Consider the following 20843-nt stretch of genomic DNA (forward strand, 5'->3'; position numbering starts at 1 on the left):
AAAAACAAAAAAACAAAGTTGAGCCTTTCAGGGGATGTATCAAAAAAAAAAGGAGAAAAAAAAAGGTGGGAATCTATTAAATTCGCACTGTCACTGAGTGGGCACAAAGCCTGTGCAGCCTGCACGGACGTCAAGCGAATGAACCACAATACCATCACTGACTAAAGTTTTCAGCACTTTAATGTGAATGTTTTCCAAAAAAATAATAATAAAATCACAGTAAATGCCATGTCATCTGCACATTATACTTGATCATCCACGTGACAAACAAAACAAAAATAAAAGCCCACATTTAAATACCACTTTATTCATATCTGAGTCTTTATATATATATGTATTTATATATATTGATATATGTGTTTATAGATTTTCTGTTGCTGTCCTTTGCTGAGGTGTCACAGTCTCTAAGGCCAAGTAGAACTGCCAAGCAAGGGGTTTGCCCCTGGTTTCTCTTAGTCCCACCATCGCAGGTTTGGAGGGTGCCGATTGCTGCTAATCCGAGAAGGTAGCTACAGGGCCTGACTGAAGAAGAGGCTACTACCCAGAATTTCTGCAGTGTGTTCGGGAGTGATACCAGCTTCCCCTTTGGGGAGTAGAATTTTTTAGGTTACAGAGGCGTGCGTACCACACCCTCACAATCAAGTCTTAGTAAAAGATACTTTGAACACAGGACAAGATGGGTGCACTTTCATGACGGGGTAGATAGCAGAAAAGGCGAAAAAGGATCACCTCTTACTGCTAAACTCACCGGGGGATTAGCTGGCTCGGCTGCAGTGATCATGGGCGGGTGGGCTGGATGGTGTGGAGGCAAGCGCAGGGGGTGGGTGGGTGGTTGGGGGTTCACAGGCGGGTTATGGGAGGCACCGGGAGGTCACGGGGGGAATATGGCTGAGGAACATGCGCATGTGCCTCACCGCTCCCTGAGGCTTTGCCTTTCTCCCCCGCCTACATTTGATGGGACTATCTTTAGCTCGGCAGATGTCGCCTTCCGCAAGGGGGCTCCACATGGGTCATTGTGCTAATACTCTGAAGCAGCCCTATCCCTCACCCTCCTGAACTATAACCCAGCCCTAAAGCCAGATAATTCCTAAAACCGAACTCCGAGACCTAACCTTTTTCCTAAACGTTGCCAATCATAACCCCAAAACTGATTTAACCCTTACTTCAAATTCTCCTTAACCCTAACCCAAACCTTAAACTTCACTAACCCTGATTCCTAATAGTCCCTAAATTTCCTTGACCCTAATCCTAATCGTCAATAACCTACTCCTACCTCTTGACCCTCCCTGACTCGAACCCTAATTCTAGCCTTAATCAAGCCCCTAACCCTTCCTGTCTGTAATCCTAATTCTTACAGTAATCATCCCTTACCCTCCCTAACACTAATAATCTCTTTAACATTCATTCAATGCCTATTTCACATCCCACTCTTTATTAATTAATAAAATGAATGACAGTAAATACACTTATTTTCTTTCTTTTTTCCCTCTTTTTAACTGCTGTTCTATATAGATCGTTTATCTCACATTGCAAAGCCAGCAAGGCATTTTGAGGGAGCAAGCCTCTGCAAAGGACAATCGTTTTATTTATTTATTTTTTGGATATTTTCTTTTAAGGGGGAAAAAAAGCTCCAGTCAGCAGATATACACCATAATTTATTAGGTTCTTCCTCGGCCAATGCGGCATACTGTGCCCAGACGTCTTTTATTTTTTCCTGCTGATTCTGCCTCCAAGCCACAAAGAAAACAAATGTGTAATTGTCAACAAAGTTTGGGCGATCAACTAAGCAAGCAGTAACTTATCTGGTCAGGCTGTCTAGTAATTTGGTTAATTTTTTTTTTCTGTAATATTAGGAGTTTGGTCATTATTATTAGATGGAGTCAATAAAACAATTCCGCACCGGAGAAGACAATCCTTTTTATTTTTTATTATTTTTTTTATTTTTATTTTTTATTTTTTTATGTTCAAATTAAAACCCAGACTATTCGCAGATGGTAAGTTGTCCATTGCAGCCGAAGGTCCATACTAATTCATCGCTCCATAGTGCGTTGCCCTCCACTGTTGTTTATGACAGACATCAGCCGACGGCCATTTATCTTAATGAGAGTGTTTAACTCACAGCTGAACTTGGACCTAAAACATCCCCGCCGTTAATGTCCTGCCAGCCATCGAGGAATACGTCCGGGCCCCTCGCTGAAAGCTTAATTAGTTCTAAGGGAGATTAAATTATACGCAATTATTATGATAATATTTTCATTTTCGGGCCGATAACGGGGTGAGCGTTGCGAGCGAGCATGTTTGTTGGGAGAGAGCAATCTCGCCTGTAACAGTCAAAGTTATCGAGGCGTGAAATCAGAAATCCTGATGGCAACAAAATGTAATCTTTTTTTTCCCGCACACACAGAGGGACAAAAGACTAAGCCACATTCTCTGTTACATCCTACTTTAATTATAAGAGCTAGTTGTGGTGGGCTGCCTGGGTCTACAGCCACATTTCTACTTTTACTTTCTGTTTTGGTACAATACACATTATAAAAGGCCCCAAAATAGTCAAACCTCTGTCTGTGTACCAAACAAGGAATTCATTGGATTTTAAAATTGACAGATATCATTTGTAGATGATGTATTTAAAAAAATAGTGTGCATGTAAAATATATCTTTAAAAATACTCCATAATGAAATAATACCATATCTTTACATTTATTTTTGTATATTAATTTAGCCAATATTTAATCAAGTCCATCCATCCATCCATCCGTCTTCTTGACCGCTTATTCCTCACAAGGGTCGCAGGGGGCTGCTGGCGCCTATCTCAGCTGGCTCTGGGCAGTAGGCGGGGGACACCCTGGACTGGTTGCCAGCCAATCGCAGGGCACACAGAGACGAACAACCAACCACACACACTCACAAGCACACCTAGCTACAATTCGGAGTGCCCAATTAACCTGCCAAGCATGTCTTTGGAATGTGTGAGGAGACCGGAGTACCCGGAGAGGACCCACGCAGGCACGGGATGAACATGCAAACGCCACCCAGGAAGGACGGAGCCTGGACTCGAACCCGAGTCCTCAGTACTGGGAGGCAGACGTGCCAACCACTCATTCACCGTGCAGCCTCATTTAATCAAGTCAATTAGAATAAATGTACCGTATATGTATTTATTTACATCATTTTACCAATATTTTCATTTTATTGTTAAAAGAAATCTTTCTACATATTATTGAATGAGATAAAAAGAATAGCTACATTAATGCAAAAAGAAAATATTAGAGAACTCTTGAGAATGTATGTGATGGTGGGCCAGATTAAAGAACGGAGCGGGAAACATGTGGCCCTCGAGCCAAACTTTGCCCACCCCAAGATAGATTGACTGTTGTCTGTTGATTGGTTGACAGAGAACTTTTCAGTTTACAATGGTTGCAACATTGAGGTGGAGATTGTTTTATATTTATGACCTAGAACTGTACTGTAATTACTTTACTATGCCATTTGTGTAGGTTAGTGATAGACTACGCTGTGCCTTGTTTACGCCATAGAAATGTGGGTTATGTCACTGCTGTAGGGAAGAAACTGTTCTAAACCAAGTACCCCTGGGACCAGTTCAAAATAAGCCAGTAATTTATACGGCCAGTGGGTTCAAATACTGTACAGTAATTTTCTTGTTGCAATCATGGGGTTTTTACCAAATGTTTTTAATTGTAAGGCAGCGCTGCCTCCTGCTTAGTGGGGATCCAATGGCAAGTCCTCGTTCAAGACATGACCATGCATTAAACACCAGGAGTGACCAGAACATGGCGGTTTCCTCTCAACTGCGACTGGAAACAATGTTTTTGCATTATACATTCAACCGGTGAAAAGTAAATGCTCAAATAGTTCTGCGATCACACGCCTCTGTCTTTTTGACACTAGCTTGTCGATGTGCAGTGTGAAAGATGCGTAAATGATGGTGAGGGTGGTGGGGGCAGCTCAAATGTCAGGGGCAGGACAGCGGCAGTGTGAAAGGAGAAAGTGGATAGCCAGGACCACTATGACAAGTTTGGACTTAGACTGCAGACTTCTTCAAGCTCCACTCTCCTGCTTCTTTGAGAAAAGGCACAGGCTGAGAAATCCCGGATCTACTGTGCTACGCCAATTTTACGGAAACTCTTACATGAAACGGGCTGGTGGTAAAGCCAGACTCTTCATGCGGTGAACAGTGCGATGTTTTTCAAGGACAGTGATGGGACTTAATGGAGACTGACTAGGGTTGAGGTAAGAACTTGTGTGTTGACGATGACGTTCTCTACTGTTTTGTGAGTGCCTCTACCCAACTGCCACGGTATGTGCATATGTATATTGTTTGGCTTTTGCATATATCTTTTACTCCAGTCAGGCTACACAGTGGCATCGAAAACAACCCGCGATCTAGCTCCACCCTACTCCCCCTCCCCACCTTGACAAGTCCCCTAGCCCGATGGCAAGTAGGGCATCTCGTTGTGGTAGTTGTAGTCCGGACAGACCTTCTGAACCAGGCGATAGTCCGTGCTATAAAATGAAATGTAGATACAGATGACTTTAAAAGGCTTTGAGCAAATCCAGGATACGTGGCTCTGGATCTGCTCCTGGAAGCAGGTCTTGGACGGGTCGTAGTTGCACAACGAGGTGCGCTTGCTGCGGTCCACCTTCTCATAGTCCACACGGCAGTTGAAGATCTTGGAGTCCTTGGGGTAGACCACGCTCTGGCGCTCCAGGTCGAACTCCACCGCCTTGACGGGTGGCACCAAGCTCACCGAGATATTGCCCTGGCCCGTGGAGTTGTGGCGGAAGTAGACGCTAAACGTGCCATTGCCATGATCCACAATCTTGCCGGTGATGAGCAGATTCAGCCGCACCGTCTTGATGTTGGAGTAGAAATCCCCCCAGCCAAACATCTTTTTGAACTTGCCCGTCTTGACGATGGGCCGCCGCTTGACCCGTGAGCCCGAGGCATCTGGTTTAAGCAGGTCGCTGCCCAGCATCTCCCAGAACTCCTGCTTGGAAAACTCCTGCTTGGAGAAGGCGGCCGGTGTGCGGTAGGGCAGCTCTAGTGAGGTGGCATTGGCGGCCCGACCTCTGCCATGAAGCATCCAGCGGCTCAGTGGCGAAAGGGTGGCCTGGCTGCTCAGGAGGCCCACCGTTTTAGAGGAGTCTCTCGAAGAGCTCTTGGTGCTCGACGAGTCGTCCTCCTGGCTCAGGGCCACCTGGAAGCAAGCGGGACAATGCAGGGAAAAATATAGTTAAAGCAGAAGTCAGGGACTTGAGTCGCAAAACTTGACTAGTCTGGCTAAAGTCGTCAAAATGTAAAAACTCAACTTGTTTTTGCTTGTACTTGCCTGTTTACATTTGAAAATCCAAATTTTCCACATAGTGTGCCCTTTGGTTTGCTTTAAAAAAAAAAAAAAAAAAAGTTTTTGTGCATGTACACAAGCCTGGCAACCCACCAGTGTGCTGCAATGCGGGGTGCAGAGGCCACCTCATGAAGTGAGTATCCCAGAGGGAGCTCAGAAGATGATTGCATTTAAAATTCAAGGGTTATGTTTTTGATTAAATAGAGAAAATGTTTGGCAATATGCAAGGTTTACTTATGTAACTTCGTCTCAGCCTCCATAACCCACAAAGACAGGTAACTTCAACTCAACTCGATTTTATTTATAAATCACTTTAAAACAAGCATTGCTGTATACAAAGTGCTGTACATGGAACAGAAACCGGTCATGCAGGAAAGAATAAGTTTTTATTTTGTCATTGTCCTTTCAAGTTATACTATTATGAAGTTGATATTTCAAGGATTTAAAGACTTTCTTTTCGCAAAATTCAAGGATTTTTTTTTTTTTTTTTTTGTCTTAACACACATGTCATGGCACGAAATACAATCCCCGAGGTCCCGGGTTAGCCCAGTAAGTCCCAAGACTTGTGAAAATGACACAAGATAAAAATATATAAAAGAAAAGGTTAATGCTTTAAAACAGTTGTAAAAAAAAATAAATAAATAAAAAAAAAAAGAAAGAAAAAAAAAAGAATGCTTTTATTATTGACACATAAATCTATACAATAACCTTGTATATTTCATGATTTATATATATATATATATATATATATATATATGTATATATATATATATGGACTTGTCCTTCAAAGCAAAGAATATTAATAGCGAAAGTTTGTGCATAAGTGGCATCCATTGAAAGGAATTGAGGAAGGGGTTAATTTTATGCCTTATAAATTTATAAATAATCGGCAGATTAATCAGTAATCTTTTTTTTTTTTTTTCTGCCATTAATCAGCATCGGCCTAAAAAAAAAAAAAAAAAAAAACATATCGGTTGGGCCCTAGTTCAGATGTGGCATTAAACTCTATTTGGGTTCCTAACAGTTGAAACACAAATATTGTAGCATTTGTGACTAGCAAGAAATAGCTCTGTGCTCAAATGTCTTTCAGTAATAGCATCAGACTATGTGTGCCGCTGTGTTTAATAACCAGTTAACTTTCCCTCAAGTGTCTCTGTTATATGGACCCTACACACTGGGGCACAACACAGAGTAAGGCGATGACATATTGGTTGATCTGGTGGCCGGTGGGCTTAGAAGCATGTTAGCCTGTGAGTTAGTTAGCTATTGGCAAGCACCAAGTTAAACATATTTTATTGACAGTTGACAATAGAGCGGGACGTGTTTTCAGCACTTTCAGCAGATACACCCACAACGTCTAGAAAGTTGACAGGATATGTAAAATCTTCACCATTTTTTATTTATTTTTTTAGCCTGATTTGAATACTTAGCGAAAAAATTTTCCATATTCAGATTAGGTAGGCTTGTTAACAACACTCTTCTCCGTGGTTTTTCACATTTATAAGACATTTTCACGTCACAGGGACTTTAACTAAGCTTCGTTGTGAGCTTAATTGAACGGATGTTAACGTAAAAGGCCTGGTTTGGTAAAAAAATATTGTGAAGGTGTACTGTTAGTAGTACTACAGCTAATTAGCACAAGTCCAGATACTGAATGACCAAGGTTTGACTTGGGTCGATTTCTTTCTAATTTAGTGGGGTCTCGACTTGCTTTATTAATGCCATAGTAACGTCGGACTTTTTTTATTTTTTTTACTTGAAGATTAAAACATGAGACTTCTATGTGCCATGCACTGCATTTTTGTATTGTTTTTTTTTTTAAATGAGATTTAGCTTTGTTCCATGTTGTGTTCCTGTGTCTATTTTCATACTCTTCCAGTCTGCTTGTTATGTCTTCTTCTCCACGTGTTCTCACCAGACCTGCTCGTAGCATCTAGCAATCGCCTCCCTCCAGCCACTTGTCACGTCCAGGTGTTTCTTGTTGTCTCGTCAGTCTCAGTTCATTGCCCATCGTCATGTGGTCAATGTCGCGTCATGGCTGTCGTCCGTGATAGTGAGTCTGTTCCTCATGTCTCGTTGTCACTTTGTATTTCATTTGGTCGCCACCAGTGTTGCCACAGTTACCTTGAAAAAGTAACTTAGTTACTTTACTGATTACTTGGTTTTAAAAGTAACTAAATTGTGTTACTGATTACTTGATTTTAAAAGTAACTAAGTTAGATTAAAAGTTACTTTTTTAGTTACTTTCAGCAGCTGCCGATAACATCATCTCAACATAAAAATAATGCGGTAGAAACGGAGTTCCAAATACTTTATTGAAAGTGCATTTTTAACATGAAAATAAAGTGTTTTTTTTATGAAAAACAAAATAGGCAGTCTCTCTTGACTTCTTGTAACATAAATACTTTTTATAAAACAAAAAATAAAAATCTATCCAGGTTGAAAATGAAAATCCCCTAAATTCCTCTATTGTTTGGTCCGCTATTCCAAGTGTGTACACTTGAGTCGACTCGTGCATGCTGAAAGCGTGACTTGTCTGACGTCACGCCCCCTGGCGAGAGGGCGGAGACAACCTCATCCCATAATGCTTCACGGACCAGTTGAGGATGGAAATAAATTATTGTTTTTACCACTTTTATGGTCCATAATGTACACTTTTTTGTTGCCTGTTGGTTAATAAAACGAGTAGTAAAAGTATCATCACTTTTGTTTTGAATGTGCAAACCATTCACGACCAGACCATGGCTGAATTCAGTGTGGTGATCAATGACTTCCGCCTCATCTTCGTAGTTAGCAGCAGTTGTTTGTGACTGTTACAACAGTAAGATATTTTGCCTTCTTCATGAAAATGTGGAGTAACGCATTGAATCTCTGGACAGTAACTTTAATCAGACTACTTTGTAGAATAAAGTAACGCGTTAGACTATTAGTTACTTTGAAAAGCACATTTTTTTGAGTAACTCGTTACTTAGTAACGCGTTACCGGCAACACTGGTCGCCACGTTGCATGATATGATTTCCATCTCTGTTACACCATCACCATTTATTTGGCCACTTGTTAAGAATTTTCCCGGATAATCCTCCTGCCTTCCTTGCCTGCAACCCTGCACTTGTGTCCACATACCATTAGCAAACACCCCCCTGCTGTACGTGACAATATGTGACTTTACTCCCACCTCTGGTTATTAGCAAGGGGGTAAGGAACGTGCCACGAAAACAAATTAAAGCTTTGATCAATATTTAATTTACCGTTCACACCTCCATGGTGGTGTTGGTGACATTTGATCAATGTGATACTGTATAACGTGTGTAAATGTTACAAACTTCGGTATTACATTCTTTTGTTTAGATTGGCTGAGAGAGAGAGAGAGAGAGAGAGAGAGAGAGAGAGAGAGAGAGAGAGAGAGAGAGAGAGAGAGAGAGAGAGAGAGAGAGAGAGAGAGAAAGAAACTCTCTAGTGTGAGTTATTCCCAGAGCACCCCTGCAATGGAATGCTGGAGATGCCCTGAGGGATCCTGCAATTGATTCAGACAGAAAATCCGAAATTCAAGGTCCGTTAGCCTCGCGGTCTTGGCGGTTGGGTCGATATATACGCCAGGGCGGGCTATAATCCTGTTAAACAATAAAGCTGTGCTATTAAGAAACGCTCTCCAAAGGTGTTTCTCACACGTCAATGAGCCCGGTCCGCAGGCGCATTTACAAATCTTCATCCGAGGCACCACTGTAAAACGCTCATAAAATTGATCTCTCCGGCTTTTTTTTTTTAATCTTGTATGTTGCAGTGTTTGGCACGCGGACATTTTTAGGAGGCCCTTACTAAGTGTTGATGACCTATCACATCTACAGTGGAGCTCTTTGTTGCCCGCAGGAATTACGAGTTAGCCTGTTAGCTCAGTTTTGTAGCCTGGCTATTTGTCTGAATGGAACTTTCATGAGATAAACATGTTAAAACTACCAAACAATGGAGAAATGAACCACAACACTTGAATTAGAATCCTTAATCTTGTTTCATATTGTATGTATACATGGGGTTCATACTCTTATGTCATTTTATGTGCACAAATGATGGATCAGTTTGGATCCTGTTCAATTTTACATCTTTGTGACATGATTTAAGATGTTAACATGGGCCCAAAATAGTAGCTATTATTGGCGTTAGTTCTGACATTGTTTCCTCATGAAACTCAACTAATGGATATAATTTGAGGTGGAATTTCATCAAACATCAATTAAAAAAAAGATATTTTTTTCATTGTCTGATTTGGCAATAATTTGAGGCCTAAAAAATTGTTTCAAAATTGATTGATGGATTGATTGATTGATTGATTGATTTTCAGCAGGCTTTTGTCTCTCTTGTCAGTATACTGTCAATCATTATTGAGCTATAGCTCAATTTTGATCACTTTGCATTGTTGGTGGAGAAAATTGCAATGAATCATATTGTTATTGTTTGAATAGTTTAGTATTGTAAATATAATTGGAGTGATTTGTACTATAATTGGAGTAAACGGCATCATAATGGAGTGAATCATGTTATAATTATAATAATTACACTGAATCATATAATTGCTCTGAATTGTATTGCATAATTGGAGTCAGTTGTATCACATCATAATGGGAGTAAATCACTTAGTGGACTGGACTAAATTGTTCCATAACGTTACTGGTATGAATTGAATGACATGGCATTGTAATTGGAGTCAGTCGGTTCACATCAGATTGTCATGGGAGCATTTAGCATTATTGGAGTGACTCATATTAGATCATTTGATCATATTAGAGTGACTCATATCTTAATTGGAGTGCGTCATATCTTTTTGTGGTCGTAGTGAATCATATCACATTGCAATTTAAATGGAGTGAACCATATCGAATCAGATTGTAATTGCAGTGAATCGTCTTGTAATTGGTTGAGTTGTATCGCATCATGAATATGTACAGTCAAGCCCAAAATTAGTCATAATAACCCCAGCAAATTTTGATTTAAAGCTACAGTAGGCCACTACTTGTATTGTCTTCCAGAAGATAATAGGATGTTGTACAAGAGGCACCACATCACTGTGTAAAAAATACTTATCAGCTTTTATATACATTTGAACAAAAGTGCCACGTCTGAAATTATTCATACCCTTCTCAAAAATCAATAGGAAAGCCTTTATTGGATATTACAGCAAATAAAACACATTCTATAGTATAGTGGTGTGCACAAATAGAGTCCAGGTCGTCTCTCAAAAAATGCCCTTTGGAAAGTTCGCTTTTTTTGTGTGTGTCAACAGTTTACTGAGGTCAATGTTGACACAATCTTTCAAAAAAGCGGTACAATTTAATACGTGCTCCGATATGCAACCCCTTCGCACACACACACACACACACACACCTCCGCTATGTCTCTCTGTCTCTCTCTCTCTCTCTCAGCTCTCTCCCCTTCCCTCCCCCTTCGTCACATGCCACAGTCTGGTCAGGCACAGTGAGACACACACAGGCATCTCCTCCCATGCTCCACCAGCCAGGTAAACTTTGTGTTAACTAACACAAGAATCCAGTGAAATTGTATTGTTTGCACTCTATGCCCTACCTGTACTGATTTTGTTGCTAAGTAGCCTGTCTTACACAGCACAAACAACTGAGCATAAATTAGCCGACTGGATAACTGATTAGCTAGTTTGACGCTGCACCCCAAATCAATAAGATAACGTAATGACCACTACATACAAATAATGACGGTGAGAGGAAGCTCTCAGTGGTCTGTATATTGAAAAGCCTTGGACTTTGGATTGTTGTAATTTGATTTGTGAGGATTATTTTGACTTCAAAATGTGATGAAATGCCGTTTGCCGTAGAGCGTAAAGTTTACCAACAATGTAGATATACCGTTTATCCACCTCTCTCCAGTTGATTGAAGCACTTGAGAACGACTCTATAATTAATATAGGATATAGACTTAATACGTTGATGGTGTGACTGTTTTTTTTTTTTTAAACACATAAAAGTCAAATTGCATTCAACTAGTGATGGGCATGACAGTTCTTTTAGGTGAACTGAATCACTAGAATCAGTTCATTTAAAAGAACCGTTCGAAAGATTCGTTCATCGAATCCCGAATCGTCCAACACGTTCACCCACTGACTCGTTCACTCACTGATCCGTTCACGTCTTCGCGAACAGGAAACTTCCTCAGTGACTCGTTCCTGAACACCAATAGTGAGGCTGCATGTGTAGTAAACTCCCGCTTCTGATTGGTCGTTCGCGAAGACTGACGGCAGGAGCGTGGCTGCTCTCAAATGTACTGAGAAGAGAACGAATCACTTCAAGAAGTGACCCGTTCACTCACGTTCACTGAAAAGATTCGTTCTAAAGAACGAATCGGTCATGACCGACACACACGACATTCAGCATGTCTTTTATGGACCCCAGGAAGATTAGCTTTTGCATTTTTGCAAGAGCAAATGGGTATCCAAAAACCAATATAACACATCTGTATTTTTTTTTCCTTTTTTTTTATTTTTTTTTTTATGCTTCTGTAAGGTATTCCATATGTGCAAAAGCGCCCTTTATTTTCCTGGAACACTTGCCCCTCAAAATGTGCATGTCATGCCGCTGCGTAAGGGTGTGAATTGCCTAGGAACTGGCAATTTGATCCATATCCGTATTCATAGGTAATGATTTGATTAATTTGATACCGATTAATCCCGATACAAATCTTTAAGTCGATTACTGTGATTTTTTTTTTTTTTTTTAAGTCAAATTTAGAAAATACTAATCAGTAAACTTTTACATCTACACTGAAAGATTCAAGTCTGGACTGCCTGGGCCACTGCATAACATTAATATTTTCGTCTGCGAACCATTTCTTAACCCCTTTGACTGTGTGTTTCGGGATTTGGTCATGCTAGCTAAACTGTCCACTGGTGCCCAAGACCAAATTTCCCCACAGACTGCCCAATATTGTTTTGGAGAATCTTGAGTATCTCCCTTTTTTTTTTTTTTTTTTTTTTTCTTCATGATGCCGTCTACTGTGATAAAGTACCCCGATCCAAGGGCTGAAAAACACCCACAAAGTATTAGGTTGCCACCACCATGTTTGACAATGGGGATGGTGTTCTTCGGGTTGAAGGCTTACCCTTGTCATCGTCAAATAAAGGATACATCATTGTAGTCATGATCATAAAATACAAGACCAGAAATATTCAACTTTTCCAGATAACCATTTGCAAAGCCAAGTGAGTGTTTTTTCTGGAGAAGTTGTTTTCCCAGGTCTGTGACCGTAGAACCCAGCAGTGTGCAGTGTCTGTTGAATGGTCTGCCTTGATGCCTTGAGACATTGCCATCGTCAGAGGCCACATTCACCAATATGGCCTTGGTGGCGATCCTTAAATTCTTTTTCATCTCTCTCGCTTTGTCCAGCACAGGTGTCACTTTTGGCTTACGGGAAATTTTTATTTGAAATTTTCTACAGTGCAGAATGTCTTGCAGCTTTTGAAATAATACTTTACACAGTAGCCACTGGAAGTTCTGGAACTTGAAAACATTTTGACATGGCCTTATCGCTCTTTGCACACTTGTGAGCAGCAACAAATGTAGACACACGGTGTGATCCTGTGGCCTGGGCCATGACTGTCCACAGTCAAACCTGCTGCAGAGAGCTGCGGTTTTTCACCTATTGAGTTTGAGTTGACTTAAACAGCTTTTTTTTCCGAATCAATCAGGATAATTAGGATGCTTTAGAACAGTTTGGACTATTTGAAATAGTTTAAAACTTTGCGTTAGACTTCAACAGTTTGCAAAGGGTATGAACAATTTTGGACGTGACACTTTTTGTTCAAATACATATATATATATATATATATATATATATATATATATATATATATATATATATATATATATATATATATATATATATATATATATATATATATATATCCCAGTGATGCCAGTTGTACAACATCCTATTATCTTCTAGGACAGGGGTTTGCAAGTCTCATAACACGCCTCATGACCTCTCCCCAAAAAAACCCTGTCCTACAGATCTGATTGCTACCTAATATATATATATATATATATATATATATATATATATATATATATATATATATATATATATATATATATATATATATGACATATCGCTGTTTCAAAGCATTGCTACAAAAGCACAAAATAAATGAAATAAAAAGACAGTTATCTTTTGACTTAAAGTCATGAAAGAATAACAGGTACATCATCTTCATAGAACAAACAGCCGTGTGTTCTATCTTTTGTTCGTCATTATGATTTTCTTGTATGTCAATAGTATGTGTCAGTATGTCAAAACTACGTGTCATCAACTTATCATCATTTATTTATAATGTCAAACTGTCATTTAAGCATTACTTCGGTATGTGCATGAATTTTAGGCCCTAAGGGTGGGGTCTTGGCTATGTCTGACTGTTGCTTGGGTGGCAAGAAAAGGGTTATGATTTCTAAATTGACACTCTAGTTCTTAGCCCACATTAAATAAATATCCTACTGCTTCATCTGACACGGCGAACCAACCGGCTTCTTCGACACAACGTATACTAGACAGATAAGCAATTTGGTTGGCCTGTCTAACGTGAGTAGTGCGACAAAGACGTTTTGAGAAGCCAAGTCTTAAAAGACACAGGAAGTCTGCCATTTTAGAGTCATTTTGCTTATTTCAAAGGGGTCTTCAAAAGATGAACCATCCTAAAGAATTTGTCCGATTGCTACCAAATTTATGAAGTGTGATGACTCATAAAACACAGAACTTGATGAATAACACAGCTCTTCAGATTTCATAGAAAATTAAACCCAAGAACCAGAAACCACTTTCAATTGGCAGCATGAAAATTGGCATGTCCATCATGAATCAACAACCCACAATATTCTCAAAAACCAAGCTCAATAAGAATGTGGATGGCACATGGTGGCAAAGTTTGATGACTTGCAATAAAACAGGGGTCTCCAAGTTGGGTCCTCGAGAGCCCCTATCCAGCCTGTTTTCCATGTTTCTCTCCACTAACACACCTGATTCGTGATCGGGATCGTTATCAGGCTTCTGCAAAGCTTGCTGATTAGCTGATCATTAGATTCAGCTGTGCTGAAGGACGGAGACATGGAAAACAGGTTGGATAGGGGCTCTCGAGGAAGCACTTGGAGACCCCTGTTCTAGGAGACACGTATGTCATTTCTAATCCAGGAAAAAAAATGCTGGTTCAATATAAGTAACTTTAAATCAAAATTTGTCGGGTGTATAACTAATTTCTGGGTATAGATAATGTACATTTTTTATGAAAATTTGCCGTTAGCTCCCAGTAACACCCCAAAAACCAAAAACAAAAAGCAAGCCAAAAATATGGTGGAAAAAAAAAAATCTGTCTATGAGTGAACGCGTTGGTTCCAAAATGCTATTATTCGATTGTCCCATTTAACTGAGGAAAAATAAAAATGACGTATAAAAAGAATTGTAGGGGTGATGAATTAATCAAGGGGCCACTCACGGCCCACAAGCTGCCAGTAGCCCGACCCTGATCTAAAATGTTTTTCCATTCCTGTTCACAGTAAACTGTTTTTTTTTTTTTGGGGGGGGGGGTTTGCAGATCATTAGAAAAACACAGCTGCTGTGAATAGGATTTGGAATCAGTGCATGAATTTGGAATTTAAGTGACTTTAAGACAAACACTTTAATTTAAATTAATCCTGTTTCCATAATCCTGCTTCCTGGTGTTGCACGGTTAGCCACCACAAAATCCCAACTGTATGCATGCGTTTAGCGCCAAAAGCACCCCAACACTTTGTAACGGAATACTTCGTCAAGCTGGAGAAGGTCACTCAAAGATCATCATTAGTTTCTTCAACTCAAATCTTAAAAGAAAAAATTCACAGCTGGATAAAATGCGCAAGGGAAGCCGTTTATTGCCTCAAAATATTTGGGTTTGGAGCATCAAAGTCTTGGAAGATGGGCAGGGGGCACATGGGGGTTACATACAAAGGATATAAAGCCTTCAAGTCGAATTAGCACATGCAGTCTTTTAATTAAAAGTGAAAAAGTGGCGGCCGAAAGATGAGACATCAATGTTGTGTTCAGCGGTGACTTTTTGAGCCCAGTGTGAACGCCCCAGCAGAGTAATGGTAGATTATTCCGCTGTAATGATCTATATTAGCAGATAGTTTGCGTCGAAAGTGGCTGTGATGATGCCGTCCTCTGGGAGCGGGACGCACATCTTCTTACTTTAAACGATAAGCAAGGCAAATACAAGCTGACGTGTGTGGGAAAGGAGTAGGGGAAAAAATTCAAACGAGCCGACTTTTGCTATGACGCTCATACTTGAGATATGAGCAGAGGCGGGTAGAGTAGCCAAAAATTGTACTCAAGTAAGAGTAGCGTTACTTCAAAATAATATTACTCAAGTAAAAGTAAAAAGTAGTCATTAAAAAATGTACTCAAGTAGAAGTAAAAAAGTATTCGCTGAAAAGAATACTCAAGTACTGAGTAACTGCTTGAACACTGTTTGATTTATTTTTTAAAAACAATGTAATCAGACAGACAAAAACATTCATTTTGTTGGGGTGAACCCTCTGTTGACACAAAAAATATCAGGCTATGAGTTTACAGGCGAGTAAGCCATTGAAATCACACATTCAGTTCAATTTGCAAAGTTAAATTAAGTTAACTATATTAGAGTAGGATTTCTGATGATTAATGTGTTAAATCTGAGTGTACACCTGAAAATATTGTGGTCACTACATTTCTGTAAATACCCATCCAGCATAACAATTAGAAACTTGTACTTTTTAGCCTAAATCTTTTTTGTCTACATATGCTATCATTGCTACATTGAATAAGACGTTGATATGTTTTCTTACCAGGTTCTGGCATTACATGGAGTCAAGTGTTTATCTGTTAACAAAACTATTTTTACCGTGAATAATTTGACACTTTGTGGCTACCGCCAATTCATGCCTCCATATAACATGTGGTGATCTGTTTCATTTATGGCAACAGTAAACAAAGTGTTTGCAAAAGAGTCTATGTGAAAAGGTCATTTTCAACACTTAAGACAAATACCTCCCTAAATACAGCAAAAAGGGAATTTAGGTCAAACTTACTGCGACATGTTAACTCGGGTTTGATGTGGAATTTTTATATGCCAAAATGTCCGTTTATTTCGGCAAACACATAAGACACCGCATTATAAAGCTCTTATTTCGCACAGCGTGTAAGGTAAACATGCTAATTATTTGAGGCCATGGGTGTTCGGCTTCGTCCTCTCCCACTGACATGTTCCAAATGGCGACAGTGTTTCCGCTGCCTGTGGTCACGTGACTGCATCGTTACGTCTGATTGGTAGAATGTTAAGGGAAGGAGTCGTCATGTGATTATTGTTACTACGTCTGATTGGTGAAACGCAGTCATGTGGCAGAACCGCTTTTGGCGTCCCTGGTAAAGATAATGAACGAAAAAAAGGAGAAAAAAAAAGCGACGACTTTAGTGTAGCCAAATATAGCGGAGTAAGAGTAGCGATCCTTCTTCACACATCTACTCAAGTAAAAGTAAAAAGTATTGTGTGGTAAAACTACTCTTAGAAGTACATTTTTTTTTTTTTTTTTAAAGTTCCTCAAGTACATGTAACGGAGTAAATGTAACTCGTTACTACCCACCTATGGATACGAGCACTGTATGGTGGCAGGTGACTCAACTCAATTCTCAACAAGTAGCAATTTGCAGATATATAACAAATATTCTTAAAAAAAAAGAGGCTTCAAGTGTGCCATTCGTAGCTGAAGGTTACTGTTAAACGAAACATAAAACAAAAAATTATGTGTTGTGAACATAAAACAGTTTCAATGTATTAGCTGAATGCTAACTTACAATGGGAAACACCATTTGCACGCAGGCTAAACATTAGCCTCGATGTGATGTTGTTTCCTGCGATTGGTTGGCAACCAGTCCAGGGTGTCCCCCGCCTACTGCCCAGAGCCAGCTGAGATAGGCGCCAGCAGCCCCCGCGACCCTTGTGAGGAATAAGCGGTCAAGAAAATGGATGGATGGATGGATGGTGTTGTTTCCTTTTGAGCAAACGTTAAGTGCGGCAACACTGAAAAATGAAATCATTTAAAAAATAACAAAAGACGTGATGAAATACATTGAAAAGAAAAAAAAACATTCATGCCACATATATAACAAGACTCTTCCTTTCCTGATGTAACTGCTCGGCGGGCTATATGTAGCCCACGGGCTCTACTTTGCCTACCACTGGATTAGCAGGTAGTTTGCATGTAATGTGCCACCCGCCGTGATGATGGCGTCCTATGGGAGCGGTACGCACACACACTCATTTTGGGAATCCTCACTTAGATGATAAGCGATGCAAATATAAGGAGAGTGTGCGTGTGTGTGTGCGTAAACCCACAGAGACGTTGATGCCGCAATGCATTATGCATGCGTCTCCGTCTACGCTCCTCTTCCGTCTACTGTCCTGACAGCGGCAGATTCCTCGGGGATGATTAACTCCGACTCGTTTTCATTCCGCCGATCCGAGGCGGCCGGCCGGATTTGTTCCGACGCGCCGCGGACGGCGGGTTGCTATCGATTTTCTGTCTTGCCGAAAAAACTCGGGATTTCCTCTCATAACAACAGCAAGGAATTCCCGCCGTTTTGCCCTTTGGTCACAGATGAGAGGATTCCTGCTTTTTTCTGCTTCTTTTGTAATCTGGATTTCCGTGAAGCATGGCCTGTCCTCTTATTACCTATCAATCAAATGGCTATGCCTATCCATCAAGAAGTCATAACCAGACTGTTACAGTATAAACACTGTGGTCCCTTGTCTTATGAGGGACCCAACTTATAAAATTGACGTTGTAATAATAATATCCAAAATTGTTGGTTTACTAAAGGTTGCAAAACGTAACAAAAAAATAAAAAAATGCCTAAAATGAATAGCAGGGTTCATTGACAACTAATGTTCTAATCTGTTGTTGTAGGGACGCCAATTGCTGACATCCTCTTTACTGAAATTTATGGAATTGGAGGGAAGTCTTCACTTTAAAGCAGCCAATCATGAGGTACGTGAAGTCTACTCCTTGCTTCATTTTCTACAGTTGTTACGCTATCAATTTTGAAGTAATAAAATGTTGAATTAAGGTTCCCGGATTATGATCACTAAGTTTTTTATTGAAAGTTAAATGTCACTCCCAGATTGCTCCATGTATACTGGATAATGCCGCACAAAAGCCACACAAACATTTCGTGGATTTGGCCCTTAATGTTTTAGAGATAATATCATTTGAAGCGACTCAACATTTATATGCACAAATTTCAATGCCTTAATGTGAAAAATGTATATAACTAATTGATAGACAGCGAACCCGTGCTATTCGCGAGGGTTCGGGATTGAGCTCTGCCACAAATAATGAAAATCTGCGAGTGATTGGTGTCTTACTTAAAATATCCCACTTCGGTGAGGACAGTCCAGTGATAAAACAAACAAACAAACAAACAAACAAACAAACAAACAAACAAACATAAAAATATGGTTGAGATTAAAAATGTAAGCCCTTTTTTTTTTTTTTTTTTTTTATGTTTTAGGGCATAACAACATTTAAAGGAGATGCAGTATTAGCATGCAAAAATTTCAATGTGTCAAATAAAACCCCAAAACAAGTGTAACAAATACATGTAAATCCATTTTCCTTTCATGTTTAACATTCACAGCTTGTCGTCAGACTGCTGTGGAGGTCTGATATGCATTGATTTGCCCTGAAGTCGCAGCATTCTCTGCTCTTTTCCTAGTGAGAAGTCTGAAATATCCCGCTCAGGCAAGCCAAAGAAAAATAGTGGATGCAATTAGCTTGTTTTTGCATTTAAAGACAACAAATGTAATCTTGTTTGGCAGTTCACCAACATTTTACAGAATCACATAATTTAAAGGAGAATATTTGTATACGTCGATATCAGAGAATGATAGTTGGCTTTGATGCATTTACTTATTTCAGTACTGGAGTTCAACTTAACAAGTGGAACTTGTACCATGTAAGGTTTCATTAAAGTGTGACGTCAAACAGATGTGCGTCAATTTGCTCCGAGCAGTATTTTGTAGCCTTTCTACAATGGAGAGGGACACATTTTCCCGCTTCCTAGATTTCTGGAATGCAGTGTCATCATTCCTCCTGGCAAAATTTGCTTTGGAGTCTCGCGTGTGAACATATCCGAAGAAGAATAAAAGACTTTGTAAGGGGACACCCGTGTTTCTCCTTTAAGTAGAGTTTAATTCGCCTCCTGTGCTTTTGTCTTTTTATGTTTCATTTGCATATGTTTGAAGCGTTTCCATCCCCACGGAACGCTGAATCATCTCAAAAAGGTCGCCGCTGTGGCCTGACACCTCCTCTATTTTTTATTTTATTTTTTATTGTTGAATATTACAACGGGTATTACTTTTATGCTTTACATCCTTCCGGAAAGAATGCACACGGCTACAACTTTGTCGCCACTTTGCATTAAAGCGCGGCGGGGGAGTATATGAGGTGTAAGATTTAACCATCAGCAGCACGCTTTCTAACTTTTACTTGTGCAATGTAAGCAAAATGGGAAAAGATGTATTGCTTAGGAAAAGAACATCTAGTATTGCAAACAGTGGAGAGCAGACTTCCGCCGTAGCCCTAGCAATATTCATGTCTCAATACAAATGTCCAATTTGTATCGTAAATTTTCATTTAGCATTAACTATGGCATCAACATTAACTGATGACATTGGAGACTGGTAGAGGAAGAAGAAATTTACCACTACATTTATCAGAAAAGAGAATGGCTAGCTTATCTTCTTCTTTGCCTTTTCTGGTGGTCTGGAAGCCCTGTGGCACATTGTTGCCTCTCACAGGCCAGTCTGGGTACTGCATCAAGTAATTTATGTACTGTATTTTTGTGCTCACCTAAAAAAAATATCTATGAATAATGATCTAAATCTGACTTACAAATTTACTTATTCAGAATGTAACTGGAGCTGTTGGCGGTTAAAAAAATTGTTGGGAAAATAGCAACAGGTTGTCAAATTTCACTTATTTTTTCTTAAAATAAGTAATATTACACACCAGTAAAATTTGTGAGTAAATTGTGAGATCATCATGATTTCAATAAAATCTCACTTTCAGCAGGAGAGAGTGATATTTAATATAATGTCAACCTCATTTTACACCTTTAACTTAAAAATAAATGGCTTACAGATGGTTTGTGCTCGTGTACATGCATTTTGTAAAGACTCTCCCCAACTTCCACCGACATTCCAGGCTAAACTTAGCTACTCCCTAACATTCAACGACTCAGTCTCCCAGTTGTAATGTATCACTTCAACATACTTCTTTTACACCAGTTACAACTTTCCTATTAGCCAAGGCTTTGGCACCATCTAGTGACATCATCAATTGTAGAAATAACATAATACATTTTTTTTTTCTTCTTTAGTAAATATCTGATTATGCTTC

The 20843-nt window shown here is 39.6% G+C and overlaps 1 protein-coding gene and 1 long non-coding RNA gene across 2 annotated transcripts in view; one reads left to right on the forward strand and one right to left on the reverse strand.

Moving 5' to 3' along the window:
- Window positions 1–225: 225 nt before the first annotated feature.
- LOC144000469 (neurexophilin-1) overlaps window positions 226–20843 on the reverse strand; it is a 37226-nt gene continuing 16608 nt past the window's right edge. Inside the window, exon 2 of the mRNA XM_077494340.1 lies at window positions 226–5219. Coding sequence (XP_077350466.1) covers window positions 4446–5219 — 774 coding nt within the window. The 3' untranslated portion in view covers window positions 226–4445. The remainder of the gene's footprint in view (window positions 5220–20843) is intronic.
- The window catches only part of LOC144000505 (uncharacterized), a 33911-nt gene continuing 23895 nt past the window's right edge, over window positions 10828–20843 (forward strand). Inside the window, exons 1-2 of the long non-coding RNA XR_013278265.1 lie at window positions 10828–10876; window positions 18351–18431. This is a non-coding gene — a long non-coding RNA (uncharacterized LOC144000505). The remainder of the gene's footprint in view (window positions 10877–18350; window positions 18432–20843) is intronic.

The sequence above is a fragment of the Festucalex cinctus genome, chromosome 1 (genome assembly GCF_051991245.1).
Source record: "Festucalex cinctus isolate MCC-2025b chromosome 1, RoL_Fcin_1.0, whole genome shotgun sequence".
NCBI lineage: Eukaryota > Metazoa > Chordata > Actinopteri > Syngnathiformes > Syngnathidae > Festucalex > Festucalex cinctus.